This window comes from Lonchura striata, chromosome Z (assembly GCF_050655825.1).
Source record: "Lonchura striata isolate lonStrDom1 chromosome Z, ASM5065582v1, whole genome shotgun sequence".
NCBI classification, from domain to species: Eukaryota; Metazoa; Chordata; class Aves; order Passeriformes; family Estrildidae; genus Lonchura; species Lonchura striata.
In genome coordinates, this window is record NC_140740.1 from 66,552,161 (window position 1) to 66,576,401 (window position 24,241).

Below are 24,241 nucleotides of genomic sequence, written 5' to 3' on the forward strand. Positions count from 1 at the left end.
GTGCAATGTCATTTTTTTGTACTAAGCTGAGGATGATCTTTAGCATTGATATATCTTTACAAAAACATGTATGTTGCATTTTGGTTAGCAAAACTGCATTCCTATATTTTGTGTTCTTATTACCTATGGAAGTCAGAAGACTTCAGGAATGGAATGAGAATTAGGATGCATATATTATAGCCCACTGTTGGTGATTTCCTTAGCTTTTCTAAAACAGCAGAAAAGAGTATATCCTTTGTCATATTTTTTTAATATGTCACACATCTTTATAGCACAACAAATGGGAATAACTCTGTTTGGTGTGTGTTTAGAGGTGCAGCAGCACAGAAAGCTCAGCATTTCTCCTCCCTGCAGGTTTTTACAACCCATGTGAGAGTGCAAGAGGGTGGAATGACCCCTATTACAGAGGGACACATTCTCATCTCTGATACAGACACGAAACGAGAGCATCTCTTCCTGCTCCTGCAGAGGCAGCCACAGCATGGAGTAGTGGAGCTGGATAACATTCCCATGAATGGAGGTGACAGGATTTCCTGTGAGGACCTGCGTACCCTGGCAGTCAGGTTAGAAGAGTGGTGGCTGTCTTTTGCAGTGGCTGAGGCTTTCAGTTGAATGAGCTAAAGCCTGAAGTGGTGCAGGGTGTAGAGGTTTGCAGTGCTCACCAGAGCTCTGGCAGAGCTGCTCCAGGACAAGATTGCTGGCTGAACCTTAGGATTGCAATGTCACCATGAGATGAGCTGTTGAGTGGCCAGGAAATGGGAGTCAGCATGCCTGCTTGAAGTAGATTTCTGTATAAAAGTGCTGCTCCATGCAGGCGAGGAGACAAATTCTATATTCAGCCATGCAGTTCCTGTGAAGAAGGCACTGGTGCCTGCTTTTTTCTTTTAAGGAAGGTGTGTGTTTATTGAGCTTGGTTTGTTTACAAGAAAACTTTTGTTAACATTAATTAATGTTGAGAAGAAAATTTTGCTTCTTTATTTGTGGCAAGAACAAGACATGACAAATGCATGCAGGGTTAGAGCTCCCTGTCTCTTTTTCCATCTATTAGAAAGGAGGCAATAACCACAGTCCTGAAATACATGTTTTAGTAAACACCTCAAAAGCATCCAAGATGTAGATGACAAATCCTTAATGAAACCTTTTTCCTGACTGATGAAATGGTTTGCTTTGGGAGTTTTCTTCTTGTAGGTGACCCCAAAAGCCCTTTGGAGAAACTCTGATTCAGAATCAGCAGTGTTAAGTGGACATCCTTACACATAGAGCAGCTTTTTATACTGGGAGGGATACACATTGTAGGGCATGACCAGAAATCATGGATTCTTTCTATCTGTGAAAAAATTGTGTAGCTCTATTATGATCTTTTCTCCACAGATATCGTCATGACGACTCTGAGACTCTCATTGATGATGTTTTCTTTGCAGCCACAGATGGCATCCATTTTGTAGAGTTCATTCTGCAGGTCAAGGTCAGTGTGTTGAGTGTTTCTGAGAGCAGTTGTCTGTGTGGAGGCAAATGATTCAAAGTTTGGCTTATGAAAGTCCTTGCATTACCTTGGAAATAGGAAGATAATGGATATGTTAGGCTTCCATTTCACCCCTAGGTTTCAGGTTCATGTGGCAAATTTAAGAGGAACTTTGACTTGCACTTTGTACTTAAACTATAATTATCTAGTTTGGTTTACTTTTGTCTTTTATTCTTAATTCAGATGGTTTCTTTTTGCTCATAGAGAAAGCTCAGTGTACTCTGACAGTGGTGTCAAACTGTTAGTTTGAGCTGCAAAGAAGTGCACTGAAACACCAAGCTTCCACTGAAATGAACATTAAGAAAATCTTAAATTATTTTTCTGATTAGGTGTTGCCTGTGAATGATGAGCTACCTGTTATGCAAACAGGCCGTGTTCCCGTGCTTCACTGCCTGGAGGGTGAAGAAGTAGTCCTCTCCTCGGAGTTCATTTATGCCACAGATGTGGACAGCGATGACATGGAACTGATATTCATGCTGGCCCGCCAGCCCTACCATGGGGTAGTGAGGAAAGCTGGCCTTGCCGTGGATAGTTTCTCCCAAGCTGATGTCATTGCTGGTTTAGTCACATACAAGCACACTAGTAAGTGAGCTAAGGACAGAATTAAAATGAAAGGTGGTCAGACAAGTAATAGTAAAAAAATCTTAACCTGAATCCATGCCTTTGCAGAATTTCAGTAGGAACATTTTAGAAACCATGTGTTTTGACTAGGGAAAAAGATAAATTTGCTTTAAAAAAGAGTTGTCTGTTAGACAATTACCAAATGTTTTAATATGTTCTCCAAATCCCTGCTTGAACTGAAAATTATATTCAGACAAGTATATGAAAACATCATAATCCAGGAGGAACTCTGTCCCTGTTGCTGACAAAATATCTTGGGCTTTTAGGACAAAATTATTATTAAGTACAAACTAGAGTATTTTGATGTGTTTTATGACAGTAAAAAACCCCATTTTTACTTCTTGCTTGCCTCTCCAATCTAGAAGGCTATCTACTTTGGAAAGCTTGTAGTCTTTTCATACCACAAGATAAAGGAAGTTCTGACTTTCTTAATGAGAAACAAAATGTTTAAAAAGGTTTTATTTTGTCATTTTATTGTTAGTGTATTTTTTTTTTAATGACTGGCAGAAATCAAGGGCTGGTTAGCTCCCTTTCTTGCTTAAATTGATCCTTCCGTTTGGATTAAAGAGGTTCTACATCTCTGAATAACAGCTTTAGTTTTTTTTTTTTTTTTCCCTAAACATTCTGGTTTTCTATTTAATTATTCTGTAATTCTGTGTTAGCATGGAGAATAGATGTGATATTTTCAAGCTTGGCACTGTCTAAAATGAACAGCTGGTATTTGAAAAGGAAGTACTTAATTGTGACCACCAACAAACTTCTCTTCTACGTTCTAAAGATATCACAAACTGTATTTCAATGACAATATTTTGCAGGGGCAATGAAGTTTTACTTTCAAGGGTGTAGCATTTGTGGTTTTTATTTCCAAATTTCTAACATTAAATGTGATGTCTGTAGCTATCCCTGAGATATCACAAGAGAAGTCTGGGAGTCACTGCCTTTCCTTTGCAGGCTGCTTATTAATGAGATCTTGCAGCAATGCAAGACACAGGCTGCCAGAAGTGCTGACAGCTGGAATACTCTGAGTCCACAGATGCTTCTTGCAAGAGGTGGCTGTTCCCAGTCCTGTATCAGCCCACATTTTAAATGTGATTGCCTATAGGCATAATATACAGTAGAGTAATAAAGAACAGCAATAAAATACAGCCCTTGTTATAGTCCATTTTGTAAGGATAAGAAGCATCTAGGAATAGATTGATTACTTGCTATACTAAAGAGCTTTATTTTGAAAGAGCATGGATATTACTACTTGTCATAGAGGAGCACACATATAAAAGAAAGATTTTTCCTACATTCCTTGAGAAAGAATGCAGAAAAAACCACTTTTCCCACACAATATAAATTTTGTACATACATTAGTACACAAAGAACAGAATCTTGAGGACTATTAGCCTTTTTATTACAATGTAACATAATATCATAACATTATAATTATTATAACAATGCTAAGACTCTTTTCTACACCCTCTTATTATATCATAGAAGTGAGCTGGTTAAAATTAATTATGAACAACAAACGAAATCTCTAATCAAGCATCACCCCACCAGTCAGAATTAAGAATTCCAGTAATTTTACTGCTTCTTTCTTTTGATTCTGACTTGATACTGGAGACTGTCCTTGCAGGATAAAAATAAGTCATCATGAAATTTTGGTCAGTAATTTCTTCTAAATATTTTTTCACAGGTGGTGAGATTGGCCTGACTCCTTCAACTGAGATATTAACCTTGATTGTCTCAGATGGTGAGGCTGGCCTAGATGTGAAAGACTGCTGCTATGATGGACCTCCTTCTCCCCCACTTTCACGTGATCCATTTCCTGTCTATGACCTCAACATCACTGTACTTCCAGTGGACAACCAGCCTCCATCTATTGTAACTGGTAAAAGCTTCCTCTCACTATAGGAGTACAAAGTGGGCTACCCAGTACTGTAATGGCTAAAGACTTAGGGTGGCTTTTTTTGTTGTTTGATTTTTAGAATTAGAAATAGTTAGTTGAGATCAGCATACAAAAGTTTTGTATCAGAATTTTTGTCAATTTTATTTTCATTTACTTGTACAGTGCAAACACCTAATCCAGCTGCCACTGCAAGTATGAATTTGTTGCTCTTCAGCTGCATGTTTAAAGTATGCAGTTAGAGATGAGAGCACTCAGATCTGCTCCCTACCATGTCTACATGCTGATTGCTGCATATGTAAGCATTTCTAGGTAAAAGTGATCTATATCTTGTCTTTGAACTAATGGCATCAGGTTTATACAGGGCAAAAGCATAAACATAGAGATGTTTATTTATCTTTGTATGTAGAGCATGAAACAGAAATTTCGGCCTTACATGAAGGAACAGCATCATTATATTTAATTATGTTAGCAAATAAAGACAAAAGCTATACATTAATACACGTAATTCTTTAGAATCTAAGAAATCCATTTCAAATGGAAATAGAGTTCATAATGTACATCTAGTCCAACTGCAGCCCATTATGTGAAATTTCCATCAGTTTCCTGGGTTTTTTAGTGTGGTTTGTAGTATACATATTAAAAGTATATTTTCTATATGCTTGTGTCTTTCACTGTCATTTGTTTGTAAGTATCAGGTATATGGTATGTATCTCAGAGAATATTTAAGCATATGTATGAGTAGTTTTGTAATTTGCAGGCACTCACCCAAGTAATGTTGTGGAAATGAAGCATTGTCCCAGCAGGGAAATTAAGCAGTGATGCATGAAGAATTGTTCATTATGAGCAATTCTTAACAGCTCTCATGTAATTAATCCTCTGACAAACAGAGGTAACAACTGTTTTTGAACAGTATATAAACCTTAGCTAATAACTTAACTGGTAAAATAATTTCATGATCCCCTTCTTCTCTACCTCTGTGATGGAAAAAGCAGAGATGTTGGTGAAAGCAAAGAAGAAAATGTTAACCCAAAACCCCTCAGTAATTCAGTATTTGTTATATTCCCCCCCTTAGTTACTATTTCCATTGTTATTAACAAAAACAACAGTAAAATCAGCTCATGACCAATAATACTTAACATGCTTTTTGTGCACAGGTGCAAGCTTTGTGGTGGAGGAGGGCTCCTCAGCAGCCCTTACTGCCGAACATTTATTTGCCACTGACCCTGACACCACTGCAGATGACTTAGAGTTTGTGTTGGTTTCTCCTCCCCAGTTTGGTTACATTGAAAACATACTGCCTTCTCCTGGGTTTGAGAAGAGCAACATTGGAATAAGCATAGGTGAGTATTAACAATTCAGGATAATCAAGCAGATTAGGTCTGGAGGCTTGTGGAAAGCTCTGCAGTGGGCTCTGGTGGAGCAGATGCAGATGTGGGCATTAATATGGGCTTATTGAGGATCACAGGTGCTGACAAATGAAGAGCAGTGGGACTTTGTGGAGGAGTTCAAAGGGAGACTGAAGCAATGCAAATGTGAAGAACTGTCTCTTAAAGCAAATAAGGCAATCCTTGTGTTATGCAACCAGCTGAGATATATTAGGAGTCACTATATGAGATATTAATCTTCTCTCCCTGCCTTCCTCTTCAGTCCCCCACAAAAGGCTCCAGTGTCTCTTCACCTAGACATCTGTCAATTAAATACAATAGCCTGGGTCCGACCTTAGTTTCCAAGGCAAAGTTACAAAAGTGATAGAAGTGGTGTTTGACTTAAATGGTGACTTTTCTTGTCCACTTTCAAACTGTGTAAGGCAGTTTCACCCTCAGCAGACCAGATTGTGACATGCTTTGTAATGCTACCAGCTTTTATCAGTATCTTCAGCTGGATACCTGAATCTTTAAATTCTCATTTTTGTAGTCTGTCAGTCAAAGTGTAATTAGAATAATATAATCATAGAATCATTTAGCTTGGAAGAAGCATCGAGTCCAGTGATTAGCCTAGCACTATCAAGGAATCTTGGACCTTTGATATTTACTCCTACCTCTTATTTGAGTTGCTTTTATGTGAGCTCAGTTTTTTAGTTTGAATTGAAAAGTGAGAAGCTTCAGAGTCCCACCTGAAGCAAAATATTGCATTTCTGCGGGGGGAAAGGCTTGTGTACTGGAGCAACATGCACAATGTAACTCTTACAGTCAAAAAATTCTTTATTCTTTGAAAAAAGATATAGTTTCAATTTTAAAAGTAATGGGTAAGACTAGAAGGCATGAAAGTATTGTGCTAACTAATTTTCTTTTAAAAATCTGTAGGTTCATTTAAGGTGAAGCACCTGAAAGCCATGAGTGTAAACTATGTTCAAGCCAGGCACTTGGGAATGGAGCCAACGGAAGACAAGTTTGTACTTTATGTCACTGATGGGCTACATCGCTCAGCAGAGACTCCATTTTTTGTGCTAATCAGCCCAACCAATGATGAAGCTCCAGAATTCATAGCTAGGAATATTACTGTAAGGAAATAAGCAAAATGCATACCATAGAACTACTTTAACCAGGAACCACTCTAATATAAATAAGAACATTATCCTGATACTGTTCTTTTGCATATTTCCCTTACTTTGTGTAGTTTAGCCTACTTCAGGAAACAGCCCAATGAAATCCCACGTAAACCTATAAGACAGAACTTGAGTGGGATGGGAGCAGTGCATAGCTCCTGGAAATTTGCATTTAAGTAAAAAGAAGGGATAAAATCTACAAACAGATATGTGATCTAGAAAGCAGAGAAATCCTTTTTCTCTTTCTGCATTCCTAAGAGCTTTCACATTTTTAATACAATATCTTTTTATATTTCTAGCATTGCTTCTCCCCTCTCTGTAGACTGTTTTTAATATGAATAATTTCATGAGCAGAATGTAAACTTACTCTTACTGTAAAGTAAAAAGTGGATGCATGAATTTATATACATCCACATTTTTGGATATGTTTATACCTTTGGATACTTTTACAAAAGACTTTCTCCTTTGTGCATTTCTGAGCGCTCGATTTGGCCTTGACTTACTTTATGCATTTTCTATTAATTTGGGCAAATATGAACTCCTTTTCACAATTTCTCTCTTCATCACTGTAACTACTTACTTTCTCTGTCGCTTAAACTGGTTGAAATCAGTAGCTGGTTAAAAAGCTACTGGGTAAGGGGTGGATGAATCAAGAGATGCGCTTCTACACAAAAACATTCAAAAAAACATGCTAGAATTCTATTATTTATTTTTATGTAAAAGAATTTGATGTCTTTTCTTTCACATTCAGGTTCAAGAAGGGGAGATGAAACAGCTGGATCTATCTGTTATCAATGCTGTTGATTTGGATGTGCCTCAAGACCCTCTGGTATTTGGGGTTGTGCAGAGGCCCTCATATGGGTTCCTTATTAATGGTGTTCATGGCAGTGATGTTCTACACTATAAAGAGTTAATTAACCATGATCACCACAGCCATGGGTTGATTGTTCATGGCTTTTCCATGGAGTTACTGAGGAATGGTAGGTGCAGCATTCTTCTGACAATGCTTTTTCATTATTTAAATGAAACAAGTGGCACACTAAAAGAAATCTTCATAATTTGCCTAATTCTTCATTCACTTGCCTTATGGTTTTTTTTCAAGACAATGTTTAGCAATGGAAGTTGTCCTATTTAATGCTATTTTTATCTTTTGATTTTAGGAATTGTCTATAAAATCATCCTGAGAGACCTCTGTATCAAAAAGTGTAGTAAAATTAGTAGGAAAACTCTCTGTCCTGAAAAAAAGGGGGGAGATGTAACATAATATAACATCATCAAATATATTTGTAAATGTTTTACAGTACTTAGACTAGAGAGAAAACAAGACTGATTTAAAAACACATTAAGTAATCGTGGGGTTAAGTATTTCTTCAAATGATCATAGAATCCTAAAACATTTTCGGTTGAAAGGGACCTTTAGAGTTCAACTAGTCCACCTCCCCTGCCATGAGCAGGCACAACTTGCACTGGACTAAGTTGCCTGAAGCCCCATTCAACCTGACCTTGAACACTTCCAGCATTCCACAACCACTCTAGACAAGTTGTTCCAGTGTCTCACCACTCTAGCCGTAAAATGTTTTGTCCTTATTTCCAACCTAAACCTACTCTTGCCCCTTGTTATGTCACTTACAGGCATTGTCAAAAATCTCCCCTATAAACCTTCTTTAGGCATTGAAAAGCAGCATATGTCTATATAGCAATATACCAAATTTGGACTCCACAGCTTAGCATGAGCAGGAAGCCTGCATTAAAGCAGCAAATCTGTTTCAAGTACATGTAATAAAAAAGTGTATTTTGCAGTGCAAGGAATACAGTGCATCCCTCCTGGCTGTGGCTATTTAGTAAAACAAGGAATCTATCAGTATAAAGAGGGGCATGGAATCAATACTGTCACTCAAATTTCAGTTCAGCCCTCAAAAATTGAGGAAAGATTGTTTGTTTCTCTATCTGCCTAATATGAACCTCCAGAAATATCAGGTGTCCACCCCAAATTCTTCTGCCTTCCCAAGTCTTTGTTTTGACTTCTTTCTTGGCTTTTTCCTGTTGTTATACACAATGGTGAACAAGCCATCTTTGGCCTAGAACTTCTGATTGTCTATGGTCATAGATACAAGGCTATCTGTCCTTCCTAAGGCTTCCTCAAAGTTCCCTGAGGATTATTTAAAGCACAGAAAAGTATTGCCTGACAGTCTCATCCTCTCTATGATTTCCATCAAAGTGATTTGGAATAAGGAGAGGAGAAGAAATGTAATTTTTTCAGATTGACAGAGACTCCTTTTTTGGAGAGTCACTCCTTACTTAGGTCAGGCTGGTGACCTTGATCAGTGTACTGATCAGCAGTGGCTTATCAAACTCACCTTCTGATAGCTAAAGCAAGTTTATTGTTACCCTAGCATACAAGGAAGGGAGATGGAAGAAAGGTGATTGAAGCAGAATGAAATTATGAGAGGGATTTTGTAGGAGTCAGATTAAGTTGTTTTTTTCCATTTCTCTCACCCATTCTCCCTCTCCCTCTCTTTCTCTCTTATTTTTCTCCCTCTTTTTGCCTCACATAGGACTGAAGCTGATGTACATGCATGACAACTCTGAAAATCTCACTGACAGCTTTAAAATCCAGCTATCAGATGGAAAACATAAAGTCCTTAGAACCATTTCAGTAAAGGTCATTCCAGTTAATGATGAGAAACCAGTGCTGAGCAAGTAAGTCATATGTTCCTGTTCCTGACAGTGGAATGTGTTTAGACAAAATGATGGAAAAGAGAACAAAACACCAAAACATGGACAAATGTTTTGGTATGTGGACAAATAGAGTATGTCAGCTGTCCTGGCATCCCCATTACGAGATTCATAGAATCATATTGTTGTTAAGGTATCATATCGTATCATATCATTATGAGCTTCATAGAATCTTATCATTGTTAAGGTTGGAAAAGGCCTTTAAGATAATAAAATCCAACCATCAGTCTAGCATCCTACCATGTTTACCATTAAACCATGTCTTTGGTGTCTGATGCAAAGAGGAAGCCATAACTAGTAACAGACTAATGTCAGTAAAATGTTTCTATATAGGTCTCTCTCTATCAGCCTGTTTAACAAAAAAAAAAAAAAATACTGAAAGGAGAGCATGCTAAGTATTAAGGAAATAGAGGAAAAATAAAAGTGTGTGGAGAAAAATTTTAGTTCTTTCTTTCATAAGTTGCTTCAAGGTGTTTGCCAGGTGTTGTACCTCTGCTGAACACTGACCACCATGGAACTGCTTTTCTCTTCCCTGAGACAAAGACCTGTCTAAAGCACCTCTCTGAAAGCAGCTCTGGATTTTGGAATGAGAAGATCCACAAGGCTGAAGCAGGAGAATGGCTTTCCAATTATAATTCTCTTCTTTTATAGTCTAAAATTCTTTTTCTCTGCCATAATTTAACTGCTGCGAAAGCACACACTAGCTTCCTTTACACTTCATAGCTAGGAGTCATAAATGAATTAGACATGATCAGAAATTGCCTGGCAAACCATTTATAGATAGGCAGCTGGCTGCAAGAGAGCCAAACCTCCTGGGCATTTAAAAAGGAGCTCATCCCTTGGGATCTCCATCATTTCTGATGACTTGTCACAGAGCATCAGGACCTCCATACTTTTTTCCTAGCCCCAGACTGACAGACAGGAAGCTAAGAGACCAAAGGTTTTGCAGGTATAGCTCAGAAAGTTTGCATTTCAGACTCACAACATGTTAAGCAGACTGCCACTAAGGAGGGATTTTCTGATCCCTCGGGATATTTGGCCTACTTTCAGATAAGAGATATTATTTTTTTTACCAGACAGAGCTTCCTGCAATAAAAAAGGTCAGTTTCTTAGTTAAAAGATTTTCAATGACCACATAATGCTCACATGAGAGAACGTCAAATTTCAGTTGGAAATAAAGAGTATAATTTATATATGCATATATCATGCACAGATATTTGTTCCTCACATGCTACAGCTTGATCTGCCATTTTCCACCCCCTCTCTGTGAAAGAAGATGATGAAGTGCAAGAAGTCAAGTGTTTTTAGCTTTGCCCAGCTAGATCCAGAATATTGCTTCCTTGTCTGGCAATATTAGGTCTCACTACTTGCCATTCCTGTGGTGAACAATTTCATAGATTGAGACATTTACTCCCAAAATGTCTATTTTGGGAGTAAATAAAAGCTATTTCTTTAGATGAAGTTACTGCCTCTTGCCTATTTCCCCTCCACTTAGATGAGGTGTACTGCCAGTATTTAAGCAGTAGTGCTTTAAGAAAATCTTCAGTTTGGCACTGAGGTGATTTAGCTGCCACATTCAGTTACTACATCTTCACTGTAGGGTACAGAGTTCCTTATGCTAATGCAGTTTTACAGGAGAATATTGGGCAGTACTTGAAAGCTTTTCTTAACCTTTTGATCTTGGGGCACTTTCCACCCCAGGGATTTTTAGCCCTCATCCCCATTATTTATGGTCAACAGACTGAAGAACCTGTGATGGGATGTTTTTGGCTGGCAAACAGTGCCTCTTATTCAGAGTGATTGCCAAAACCTCAATCTGTCACCTCTTGGATTGTGTCCTGCAGCAGAGAGTGCCCTTGGGGAATGTAAAGCTGTCACACATTCCTCTTGAGAGCTTCTTCCCCAAATGAGGTGTGGGTGCTAGAAGGAGCATAGAGAAACCAGTTAGATATGGTTGTGTCTCTCACAGATAAAGCCTTGAAGACTAGTTGTTTGAAAGACAGTTGTTTCCTAAATAAACAATCAGTTCATTAGAGCCAGTGTTGCTGTGCTCTATATTAGCAGTTATAGTGCAATCTACTGGTTTTCATTGTCTTCTTCCTATAAATTGTATGAAGGTAAGCAGAATAGGGCACAGGGAATAAAAGAGATGTGTTTAATCAGTTTGCTTTAGGTATCTTTTGCCTCTTACCATTGTAAGGAGAAACTTGTCTGCACTGCTTGCTGTTTTTACTCCTTTGAACTGAAATAGGCATCCTTCTTCTATTCTCTCTGAAACTGTAATTTCTGTCAGCATTTGGTTAATCTCTATTTCTGGCAGAGAAATTACATGTTGAAAAGGTTATTTTATTGCGTCAATACATGACTTTATTTTTTTCAGGAAGAACGATATAGAGGTGAACATAGGTGAAGCTCAAATAATTTCTAGTGCTGTTCTGTCAGCAGAAGATAAAGATACCCCCAGGGAGAGAATTTACTACTTATTTGAAAGACTTCCAGAAAATGGTCAGCTTCAGCTCAAGGTTAGTCTTTGCACTTCAACAAAACAAACAAAAAAGGCATGCAAAGAACTCTCTTTAGGACAAAATGAAGTTCATTTTCCTTTTCTCCCAAATGCCTATCATATTTTGAAGTAGACAGTTTGGCCAGTTTAATTGTTGCAGGAGCAACAATAATGATCCTGTCCCAGAGGCTTTGGCACTAAAACCTAGATCCTGAACAGGAAGAGATGGAAGGTAAAAAAATATGGCAGATCACCTGCGGTGAAAATTGAGAGAGATTCTGAGATAACCATCCCACAAAGGGGGAAAATCAAGCTGGGGGGAATGGAGGAAAGTCCTTGGTTACAGAAAAAAACCAAAAACAAACCCTTTACTTCAGTTACTTCAGGGTTCAGAATGCATGGAAGGAGTTGCATGTTAAAGAGTGAGTAACACCTCATCAACTTAAAAAAAAAGCATGGGCGAAAGAAGGGAAAAGAAAGATGATAGAAAGGATGTGTCAAGAGGAATCACAAAAAATAAGATTAGAAATGGAAGGCAAGATGATAATCTGTTGACCTAAAATAAGAAAAAGGAACAAAGATAGAAAAAATGCTTCTTTTAAATGCCGTGCATATGTGATAGAAATAAAATTATTTTTCTAAAACTTGTGATCTTGGGAAAGCATTTTGTTGCTGGATCTCAACATCAATCTGTGGATCATATGAGACTTGTGAATTAAGTCTAAGGCAAGAGACAGCTGCTGACTGGAGTCCTGTCATTTTGAACATATATGGTACATATATCTTAGCTCTCTGTCCTCGACAACCTTTGCTCTAAACCTAGTGATGCTGCTAAATGTCAACTTCATGGATCAGTTCAATTTAGGGTACTAGGCTATCTTCAGAAAGGCAAGAAAATTCATGGTGTAATTCAGGGTTTCTTTTTGTTGTTGTTGTTGTTGTTTTGTTTGTTTTGTTTTGTGGTTTTTATGTTTGTTTGGTTTTTGTTGTTTTTGTTTATTTGGTTGGATTTTTTGGGTTTTTTTTGCAGCTGAGGACCTCTGGGGCTTTAAATTTCTATGTTTCGACAAAGTTATTTCTGATACTGTTTCAGCTATGATTTCAGATAGAACCAAGAGCAGATTTGTGAAATTAAGAAATAGAAAACATAAGCTGGATCAGGAACTGTCTAATTTTCATCTTGGTGTCTGACTGAGAAGTGTGCAGAATATGATTTCCTAGAGTAGAAGTGGCTAAACTCCATATTACTCTATTTTATTAATGATCATTATATCTTCTCCAGCCTTATATCTGCTGGAAGAAAACTCCAGTTATTTGCTGCCCTTCAAAACATACTATGAGGAAAGAGCGTATAAAAGGAAGGCCAGGTAGCTGTCACTAGCAGTCTATATAACTACAAAGAAACACAATTAACTGAGAAGGATGTGTGGGTCATTATCAGTTAATGAATGATGCTTGTGCTTTCTAGGTAGGACAAGGGTGGGTTACTCTCCTAACTGGAATGAATTGCACTCAGGAAGAGCTGGATATGAACCTTGTGAGATATGTCCACACAGGAACTGTGGGGTCCAAGAAAAAAGACAGCTTCACATTTTACCTCTGGGATGGGTACAACAGATCCCCAGCTGTGGACTTCTACATAAATATCAAGGACTTGGAAAAGGGTAAAGATCCATTAAACTTGATGTTTTACAGTGCCTGTTTCTGAAATCAAGATATTTGATCACGTGTCCTGATCCATTCTTTAGCACTATATAGACCCTGGCAAGTGTCCCTGCAGATCCTGTAAATTTAACTGCTTGGATTTCACTGTTGGCCAGGTCCTGGGATTTGAAAATGCTCTGCCGAATACAATATATTGACATTGCCTCCCAAGACTCCCAGCTGCTTTGCAAATAGAGATGAAAATATCTTTCTGAAGCTAGCTTTGTGTCTGAGTAAATCAGCACAAAAAAAATGCCAAGAATATAAAAAGGTAGGCAAAGACTGTTCAGAAATAGCTCTGTCTCCCAGGTTATTCTATAGTCTTACAATCTCTTTTTCTTTACTTCTCTTACTAGAAACAAAGCTTTACCTGACACTGCTAAGATTGGAAGATGTGTCAGAAGAGGCTGTGGTCTGTTAATCCTTGGCCCCAAAAGTGCAATAGTTTTCAGGTTCCTACAGAATAAAGCTCCAAGTAATGTGGCTGTGCCTGATCTCATGGATGACCCTGCTTTGAGCAGAAGGTCAGAATAAAGATATCCTGAAATTCCTTCCATGCTGATTTGCTCTATAATCTTAAAGTCTTACAGTTTTTCTACCAGTGACAGCTTTCCAGCAATGCAGAAGAGATCATCCAGTTCAATATGACTATTTTAGTGTTGTTTTGTCTACTATGCAGGAGACATTGCTGTTTTTACAAAACCTCTTAGAGTGCCAAAAGGAGATCACAGCTACATTACAGGTGATGTCCTCCTTGCATTGGACGGTACTGACAAGCCAGAGGAGCTTCTTTATGTGATAACCTCCCCACCCCAGTATGGACAAATAGAGTATGTCAGCTATCCTGGCATCCCTATTACAAGCTTCAGTCAAATGGATGTAGCACAACAGATTGTCTGCTACATTCACAAAGCCAAGGCAGTCATTGGTGAAGATACATTCAGGTAAGGTGTAATACCTCACCCTTCAAGCCCTTCCCCTTGAGATTTTTTGGCATTTAAAAAACCTGCACTACACAATGCAAAACACACCCCCCCCCCAGAAAAAAAAAAAAAAAAAAAAAAAAAAAAAAAAAAACCAAACAAACAACCCAGAAGAACTTACTAAAAGAGCTGGAGGCTCTGTGTGAATTCCCAATGTTTATATAGCACATGTATTTCTACTGCAATAAATATATTTGGGAATGCTTTAGTAATAAATGAATTTTCTCATTGACTCTGAAAACATAATCAGAGACACATTTACTCGATACTAGCTTCAACATTATTATAGCAGCCAGATATACACAGCTGGTGGAATTTTCTTGTGGTTTCTTGCTACAGCTGGATGTGGTAAAGCTGGTCCATTCAGGTATTAAATAACAGTTCTCTTATCTGTCATAATTTATCGTGTTAATTTGATTAGAGGTTTTTAAATGCCTAAGTATTCTGGAATATAATGAAAACAAGTCCACTTCATCTATTTTGACACTACCATTGACACGCTATTTTGACATGCTTGAAAATTCATGTAGACACATGAAATTTTCAGGTAAATCCATAGGTTTACCTACAGGCACATTTCAGCAGCCTAATGATAATTATTTTCACCTGTGTTGGAAATTTTCCACTTAGAACAGTTTATACTAGGTGCATTCATTCTATTCTTAAATAAGCCTCTGTTGGTTATAAGGTAGAAAGATGGAATGAATTATCACAGATAAAGATCAGATGTACTGTGGACAGTTTTGTAAAAAAGATCAAAATTAGGGAAATGAAAAAGCTCAAAAATAAAGAAAATGTTTTTAAAAGAAGAATGCTTACTTTTTGCTAATATTGGTAATTTTCTCTGGAAACAGCTCTCAGTAGAAGACTTACTGTAAGATTCAAAATTAAGAGTTTATTATTTTTTATTTGTGGCTAAAAAAAATGAGAGTTGGCTCCTAAGAGCTCCAATTCAGAAAAGACCCCTTTTTACACTCTCCTAAAATAGATTTCTGATGTGAATGGCTTTTTATGTGATGCATTATAAAGTTTAAGACCATGTTGCATCATCCAGTTTGAGAACTTGTTTTCAGCAAGTCAAGCAAATGGGGCATGGAGACATCAAATAAATCTCCCTATGGTACTGGATCAGGTAGCATAGTCAAGAATTAACCCAAAAGTAATTCTGAAACTTTCCTCAGATGAAACATATTTAACCACCCCTTCCACTGCATTAAGTGTGGTGGAAACTCTAGTTGGGAGATTTTTCTGATTCATTTGTACTCACTGCAGAAAAAGTGAGCAAATATTCCCTGGTTTTATGTGTTTCAATTGTGCAGCACATTCACCAAAACTAGAATTAGATTATTCAAGTAAGGTTGCAGTCATGCAAGCCCTAGTTTGGGCAGTGTAGTATAATGGCTTGTGTTAGTATGGCTTCCCATATCACACTATCAAAAGCAGATCAAATTATTCCAGGCAAATTGCAAATGTGGATAAACCAAATGTTTAGGCCAATGGCTAAGAACCAAACTAAAGTCAGTCTTATTAAAGTAAGGTTATGATGCTTTAATAAATATTGATATTTGATAACTATTTTAATCCAAACAATTTAATTCCTTGATGTTATCATGTGGAAAATAATTTGCTCTTGTGTAGACATATAAATATTCTGGCAGAACAGTATTATTATTTCAACAAGGAATTAATTATATGGGTAATTGTGGGAGGAGGAGGAATTAACTGACCAGATTTTTACTTCTCACTAAAGTACTTCCTTCAGACATAAATTTACCTGTATTGTTTGGTGCTGTTGGCCTGGAAGAAAGATTTGGCAGTGCTTGTTTGGACAGAGGACTTCAAGTGATTAGCAACCTGACATCAGATGCTGGCAGCAAAATGTCAAAAGAACATGCTAATGCCCTCCATTTTGACATGCTGGCTCAATTTTGTAATGAGTTGGCACTATTTATGATTCCATTTTTATCTTTTAAATGCCATGACAGATGGTAGGTCCTGTAGCCAACTCCATTGCCATCAAACTGCAGAAAGCATGAAATGTTGGTAGCTGTGAAATCAAACCATGCAACAGTCCTCCAAATTTTGCCTGGAAATTGTATCCTAAATTTTATCAGAGTGAGAATACTGGCTGCTCTCCATTCTTGAGGAAATTACAAAGCAGACACAAACTAGAAATAAACAAAGAACCAAAATCTCCCAAAGTGCAGAGTGATATCTTGGACATAGGTAGTTTTATCACCTGTGAAACTAAGCAGTGAATGAAATTAATGGTAAATTTTAGTCTGATGTGTCCATGCAGGAACTTTGTTCCTATCTGGCATTCTGGAGAAGGCTTGATGAATTTTCAGATTAATAAACTGAATTACCTGTCTTTCACTAAATATAATTTGAGACATCATCCAAACATGTTTACACCATCAAAAGAATGAGAGAAAATTCACTTCTGCTGCAATGCTCCAGGCATTTTGAGAGAAGGTTAAGGTCTTGACTGAAGGTGCTTTACCCTTTTTTCTCCTAACACAGTATTTATTATCATTATTCTTGTTCTGTATTTGACTTCAGATAGTTTACAAATAGCACAACCCTTCTACCATTGGCACAATAGCATTAGGTCAGTGTAGGCAGATGTCTCTAGGTTCCCAGCTGGGAATACCATCCTCAGTAAACATATTTCAAACTGCTACATAGTCCCTGGTCTGTCTATGCTCATTCCCATCTGTTTCATGGCACAGTGCCAGTTTACAAGTGATCAAGCTCTAATCATCTAGTATTGGTGAAGGTAATAAGGAGTTTTAGATGGACAGTTTGTGTGACACAGTAAGCTGCTCCATGACCTACTCAAAGTCACTTACATTCAAGTCACACAACAATACACTAGGTGTTGACTCTGTTATTTTAAAAGTACTTCTTTGAGGTCTGCAGTCAAGAGACCAAGGGAGACCAACTAACCCACTAAATATCAGCCACTCCCCATTTCACTTCAGTGTGGTAGAAGAGTGTTACACAGAGAGCGGCCAGCTGGGCTGGCCCTCATACTGTCTGAAACAACTGTCCCACTCTAGTAGAGACAAATTTCTTTACACACTAAACTCTGCTCTGACCCAGGCAGAACAAACCTGTGTGAAAACCACCTTACAAAATGTTTTTGCATAGACTGTGCAGCATAATAATTGAAATTTATGTAGAAAGACAGGTAACTCATACATGCTATAAATTGATGGGACATGAAGGATCATGAGACATTTTCAGAGCAATTTTTAGTTTCATATACCCTCAAAAGTTTTTGCTACAGGCATGAAAATGTTCCATGTAATTATTTTTAGAAGAAAAATACATAAATAGTGATCTTTCTCATTAAATCAAAGATGAATTTTAAAAGCTAAAAGATTGGTTTTCTCCTTATTTTTCTCCACAACTAAATTTAATAATAAATTTCTGCAGACCATGCTGTCAGTCAGATGGTAAAAGCTCATGCCTGGCTGGTCGACTTCTGTCATGGTTTAACTGCAACCGTCAGCTAAGCACCAGGCAGCTGCTTGCTCCCTCCCCACCTGGTAGGACTGGGGAGAGAATTGGAACAGTGAAAGTGAAAAAATGCGTGGGTTGTGATAAAGACACTTTAATAGGTAAATTGAAAGCTGTGCTTACAAGCAGAGCAGAACAAAGAATTCATTCACTGTGGGCAGGCAGGTGTTCAGCCATCCCCCGGAAAGCAGAGTTCCATCATGCACAACAGTGACTTGGGAAGACAAATGTCACCACTCCAAATGTCTCCTCCTCCCTCCTTCTTCTTCCCCCAGCTCTGTACACAGATGGTCTGGGATATCCTTTGGGTCAGCTGGGGTCAGCTGTCCTGGCTGTTCCCCCTCCCATCTCCTTACGCACTCCCAGCCCAATCACAGGCTGTGCAGTGTGAGAAGTAGAAAAAACCTTGATGCTGTATAAGCACTGCTCAGCAGTAACCAAATCATCCTTATATTATCAACACTATTTAACTATATTTTGCACAAATCAAAACCACAGCTCCATACAAGGGACTATGAAGAAAATTAACTACTCCAGTTAAAACCAACAGAGCTTCCAACATATTTTCTCTACAGCCTTGGGCACCTCTCTCTTAGTTTTGAAAGGAAAACTATCTGTAGTGTATAATCAAATCTTTAGTGTTTCTAAAGAAACATCACTACTTGAGAGAGAACTACAAGAGTGGCTATTGATAGAAATTCCCAGCATGGAAGAACTGTGCAGAAATGACCATTTGATAAATCTACACTATGGATATCTATGTTATTAACATTATCCTATACAATTTGTACAGTTCTGCCCAATATCTTAGCATTTCAGTGAAACTTTATTTGACTTTTGTAAAGAAACATAAATGATATTCTGCTGAATAGATGAAAATTTAAAGATACAGTTAGTGCCTAAATAAACCCATGAAGTGAGATAAGGCTGAATCTTTATCCATTTTGGTTTTTCAGATAGTTTTGAGGTCATTGGGTAGAAAAGAATTGTAACAGTGAAGAGAAAGAAACCCAAACTAAACCAAACCAGGCAGGTCATGCACTTCACATACCTCTTTTTGTAAGCTGTAGGTGCAACTGCCAGGTAACCAAATTAAGATAAATTTTACGGATGTGTAAGTATGTATGCAGAAGCTACAGTAAGCCCCCCAGGCAGCCTTTCCTTTTAGATCTGTTCCACCTGTATCTCAGCAAGAAGCTGAGATAAGCTCTGTTATGACTGTTATCTTCAAGGTCTTTCCTCTGGCATCTGCTCAATCCCTGCCAGTGCATTGTAACTCCTGGCTGCCTGCTTTCATGTTTTTAATTTTACATCCACTCCACTTAATGTCTGGGTTTGTGCTCCACCCAGGTCTTCTACTTTGCAGTATCAAAACAGGCAAGTCCTGTAGTAAAGGTCTGCATTATCATTTCATTTCAGTACATGGTGAATCGAGAACAGATGCTGAAGACTGCCTTGCCTCTCTTTGCCAGATTCATCATCAGCAATGGACTGAGGACTAAGAATGGGACATTCAAGATTGCCTTGGAGGCAGCTGACCAGGCTTTGCCCACTCTATCTAGGAACATGGGATTAAGATTAACTGAAGGAGCTATGGCACTTCTTACTCCTGACATACTGCAGCTTTCAGACCCAGATACTGTGAAAGAAAACCTTACCTTCCTCTTGGCTCAGCTCCCCCAGTACGGTCATCTCTATTATAATGGGGCTGTGCTACGGCAGTACAATTTCACACAGCAAGATGTGGACAACAGGGATGTTGCATACAAGCACCGAGGTGGGAATTCACAGATTGACAGATTTACATTTGTTGCCACAGATAGGACTAACCAAGGCTTCATTGTGAATGGGAGAGTGCAGAATGAGCCAGTGACATTCACCATTCAGGCAAGTGTAATCACAGACCTACGTAAGAGAGATAAATAGTATGATAAGGTCAAAAATGTAGCAGTTTTGATGACAGGTTGTACTAGCTGCAGTCTCTGATTTAACTGTGCAGCTAGTATGTTTGCTTTCTGTGTTCCATGAATAATTAACCTGGAGAACTAACTACTTGCCAAAATGCATGAAGATAAGCAAGTAAATACTTACATACTTAATACTTGCATGCAAAAAAATTTCCATAGGAATCTCAACTATGGGAAGAATAGAACTTTCTCCTGCTCTGCTTTTCCACTTGGTGCCTGACCTTTTGATTTGCACATATGGGAGTGTGAGTATGACTGCTGATCTTCATATCACAGGAATCTTTGCTTCCCCATGTCACAGCCACTTTGCTTCCCCACCTAGACATCCTGTCCTCTCTGAGATGTCTGCTCTGATTCTTCTTTCTTTGCTAGAATAATTCTGTTCACTTCCCATTTCCCCTGTTTTCAAGTCCTTTATACTTCATCATAGACTCAGATTTGTTTGCTGTGATTTTTTGTATCTATCTATGTGGCATGTGCCAGTAAAAAAAGTATGCCTGGTTGTGCTCTGTGTCAAAATTATGTTTCAAAACCCTGATACTAATGAAGAGGCTGTTAATATTTCCTGATGACAAAGTTTTAAGTTATTTGATAAATAAGGAATACTATTTCACCAGAGGGATATTTCCCATATCTCAATATGGGAACAGCAACAACCATTGTGGAATTCCAGAAGGTTCACCAGAATTTGTGAAAGATTGCATTGTTATTATAAAAATGAAGTGACAAACCTTTGCTGCAGTTATCTTTTGCTGTGAAGAAAATCACATAAAAATTAGGATTATGGGGAATGTGGAACATTAGGGCAGAGGTATATAGAATTTGTGTTACATTCCCCAGAGTGTACTATACCCTGCTACTTGTGGGGGTGATGGGAAATCTGGGCCTGGAAACTTTTCATGTGAAGTACAACTTGACTAGAACTCACAGGTCTGCAGCAGACTGTGGGCCAAACTGGCTACTGCCACCCTGATCTGGCTACTGCTCTTTTAGCAAAAGCAGGACAGAGAATATCCTGATGTTATAAAATGAATGTCTAACTTTGATTTAGGTGGACCGCTTGGACAAAATGGCACCAAAAATTATCCATCTCCATTGTTTTTCTGATGTGGAACTGCTGAAGAATGGCAATTATGGGATCTATATTACTGCCAGGCTCCTGAGAGCATCTGATCCCAATACAGAAGATGATAAAATAATTTTTAAGATTTTGCGAGGTCCTCATTATGGTTACCTGGAAAATGTAACAACAGGTGATTTCTTTTATAATCTCTATTTTGGGCCATACCAGACCAGCTTTCAAACTCTACCCTGTTAATATGTGCTTGATAGACAGAATCAAAATTTTTTAGCAAACTTTGGGCAAAGTTTGACTGTAATAAAAAACTTTTACAATAAAACGAGTCTTAAGTTTGTTATGACTCCTCAAAGAGTTTGAGATAATTTTTAATAGCTGTTGTTGAGAAACATTTTTATTTCTATCAATAAAAAAATTTTAATATTGAACTTGGCCTTTTGATAAACAGGTTACACATAAAGAAATTGGTGGGGGCTTATAATGAACAGATGATGCTGTTTAGCTATAAACCTACATTTTTCAAAGTTCAGATTCTCAACAAATAGAAAAGTTGAAAAGAGTCTATATGACCTATATGATTCTTATTAGCAGGCTTTTGGATCACCTGTGTATAACTTGTCTTTCTTAGGTGGATTCATTCAGGAAGGATTTAGCCAAAAGGATTTAAACAGCAAAATCATACTTTACATTATCAACAAATCACGAGAAGTGAATTCAGACAACTTGGAGTTTCAAGTGACAGATGCCAGTGGAAACTCTGCGGCACCCCAAAGGTAGCTCCACTCCTTGTGACATGAGCTGCACTGCACTGTGCTTGCCACCCCTTGGGGCAAATGAACAGCTGCTGGGCTTGAAGCCATGCAGACATGGACATAGCTACAACTCAACCTGCCATTGCTTTTGTGAGACTAGAGAAGGTTTCTTCCCCTCAAGAAGGGGAAGCCTTCTTGAAACTCAGCAAGGGTTGAGCTCCAGGTTAGACTGTGTCACAGTTCTCAAGGGCCTTCAGGGCTTCACCAGGAAACATAGTGTATTTATTGGGTGGGGTTGGGCATTTGGAGACCTGAGATGCTGCATGCTGAAGGATGGGACTACTGCTTCATGAACATGGTCCTGCAGCTGCAGGTCACTCTTGCCCTTAGCTGATGGCAGTGCATTTTTCACAAGCTTGAGATGACAAAGGAGGGGATGCTCTCAAATGACAAAGCTATGAGAGCCACTTTTCTGCAAAAGAGCACTCAAAGAAGGTGGAGAGAACACAGCACCTTCTTTGTCACCCTCTGCATGTATTAGGCATACTATCCAATATTTCCTTGTGACGTAAGCCATAAGCCTCATGTAGAAAAATTAGACTATCATCCAAACTGGCCTTTGATGATAAAAGCGAGAAGTGCAAGTAGCTCTTCAGCAGAGGCAATGCTTCTCTTTATTCCTGAAAATAGGGCTAAGTGTTCAATTAAATTATTTAATCAGAAGAAATCACAAAAAAAAAAAAATAACCAATATGCTTTTTCTGGGCTAAACTCGCTACTCACAAACCAGGACTCATGGTGAAGAAAGAAAAGCAGAGAGCTGTACCCAGGAGTGCACTTTTCTGCACATTTGAGAGACGACAGGGACTGAGCTGAGCTGGAAGCAGCATTTAGGCAGTTATGTGCTGAGCCAAAAGATGTCCCCATACACAAACACATCTGAGCATGGACAGCCCAGTTGCTCTGTGCTGGCTTGCAGATGAAAAATCACCATTATGTGATGCCACTTCTCATGGGAAAATGCACCTCTTTGTAAATGAATGGCAATGCATAGCACAGCTTAGGACAAAAAACTCCTGTTTTTCAGAAAATAGGTATTTCAGTGAATTTATCTGCTAGTAGACCAAAGGGGAATTTTAGTGAAAAAATAGTATTTTAATATTGGATTTAAAAGCTTGTGAGGTATTCTTTCCATTTAAAGTCATTATCACCTAATGATCACTGTTTCAAAATACACAATTTATTTTTCATGTCCCAGCTTTTATTTGAATGCTGCTGGACTACATCTGACACATCCATCTTCTTTAGCAAAAATAAACAAGTCAGTTTCTAAATGGATTTCCCACAAAATTAGCATCAGAGGATAGAGGAGGACAGGAGGAAACTTCCACTGTGATAGAGCTAGTCAGCTGTGAAAGGCCTAGAAGTTAGTTTTAGTAAAGTTCAAATTGTAAATAGCCCAGCTTACTTTCCTTCTTTCATCCTTCTCTGACTCTCACTAATTTTTATTACAGCTTTAATAAAGGAAAGATTTTTATTGATGATCCAGTGCAGCACACAGTCTTCCGAGGTTCAGACACTGGTGCCATCCTCCATAAACAGTTCTAAAATTCAGTGCATAAAACACCTGGAATCAGACAGGGGAAATCTTGAAGAGTGAAGTGTGTAGAATACTAAAGTAAGGGAAGGAGAGAAGTCCCTTGCACAGAGGCAGAAAAGTCCAAGAGCATACTCTGTTTGTTACAGGAGGAGAGTTAGAGGATAGATGAGGGCAGATGGGTGGAAAGGAGGATATTGCTGAGAAAAGACTGGGGAGTGAGAGTATAATAAAATTGCAAGGCTAAAGGGAACCAGGATAAACAGTAATAACTTGTCTTGGCCTATTCTCTCTGCTCTTCTCAAAGTTACTGCAAAATCCCTCTGCTGCAAAACAAAGCTCAAGTGTGGTTCAGGGTACATCAGGGCTGGTCTGGAAGATTTATTACTAACACTTCCTAATCAGTTAAATCACACTCACAAGTATGTTGTTTTGGAGGCAAAGACTCAGTATGTGTATTGGCTAAATCAACAGTCGGGAGAGAAGGCTCTGAGCAGCAGGGGCTGGGGGTGGCTGGCTGGGCAGCTTTGCTCTAAACTCACATTCCTTTCTCTTCCACAGGCTGGAGCTACAGTGGTCTCGAATTGAAATGCCACAGACTGAATATGAGGTGTGTGAAAACACAGGAGTGGTGTCACTGAAAATCACCAGGGCAGGACACTTGGGGGAGTCTGCCTTTATAACCGTGAAGGTAAAGTCAAAACCCAACAACCTAACTTAATAAAAAGAAGTGCAGCCTTATTCTAGTCCTCAGATGTAAATATAATTCAATAATCATCAAAGAGGCCATGTGATTAAATCCATACTTAGT

General features: G+C 38.4%; 1 protein-coding gene across 3 annotated transcripts in view; it reads left to right on the forward strand.

Annotated features, from left to right (window-relative positions):
• The window catches only part of FREM1 (FRAS1 related extracellular matrix 1), a 64,708-nt gene that overhangs the window by 22,110 nt on the left and 18,357 nt on the right, over nucleotides 1-24,241 (forward strand). For all 3 annotated transcript variants that reach the window (XM_031507351.3, XM_085565995.1, XM_085565994.1), the window contains 15 exons: nucleotides 355-563; nucleotides 1,372-1,465; nucleotides 1,852-2,104; nucleotides 3,828-4,022; nucleotides 5,195-5,380; nucleotides 6,344-6,540; nucleotides 7,337-7,565; nucleotides 9,141-9,285; nucleotides 11,702-11,843; nucleotides 13,293-13,488; nucleotides 14,208-14,472; nucleotides 19,509-19,923; nucleotides 21,055-21,256; nucleotides 21,710-21,854; nucleotides 23,992-24,121. In XM_031507351.3, coding sequence (XP_031363211.3) covers nucleotides 355-563; nucleotides 1,372-1,465; nucleotides 1,852-2,104; nucleotides 3,828-4,022; nucleotides 5,195-5,380; nucleotides 6,344-6,540; nucleotides 7,337-7,565; nucleotides 9,141-9,285; nucleotides 11,702-11,843; nucleotides 13,293-13,488; nucleotides 14,208-14,472; nucleotides 19,509-19,923; nucleotides 21,055-21,256; nucleotides 21,710-21,854; nucleotides 23,992-24,121 — 3,003 coding nt within the window. The remainder of the gene's footprint in view (nucleotides 1-354; nucleotides 564-1,371; nucleotides 1,466-1,851; nucleotides 2,105-3,827; nucleotides 4,023-5,194; nucleotides 5,381-6,343; nucleotides 6,541-7,336; nucleotides 7,566-9,140; nucleotides 9,286-11,701; nucleotides 11,844-13,292; nucleotides 13,489-14,207; nucleotides 14,473-19,508; nucleotides 19,924-21,054; nucleotides 21,257-21,709; nucleotides 21,855-23,991; nucleotides 24,122-24,241) is intronic.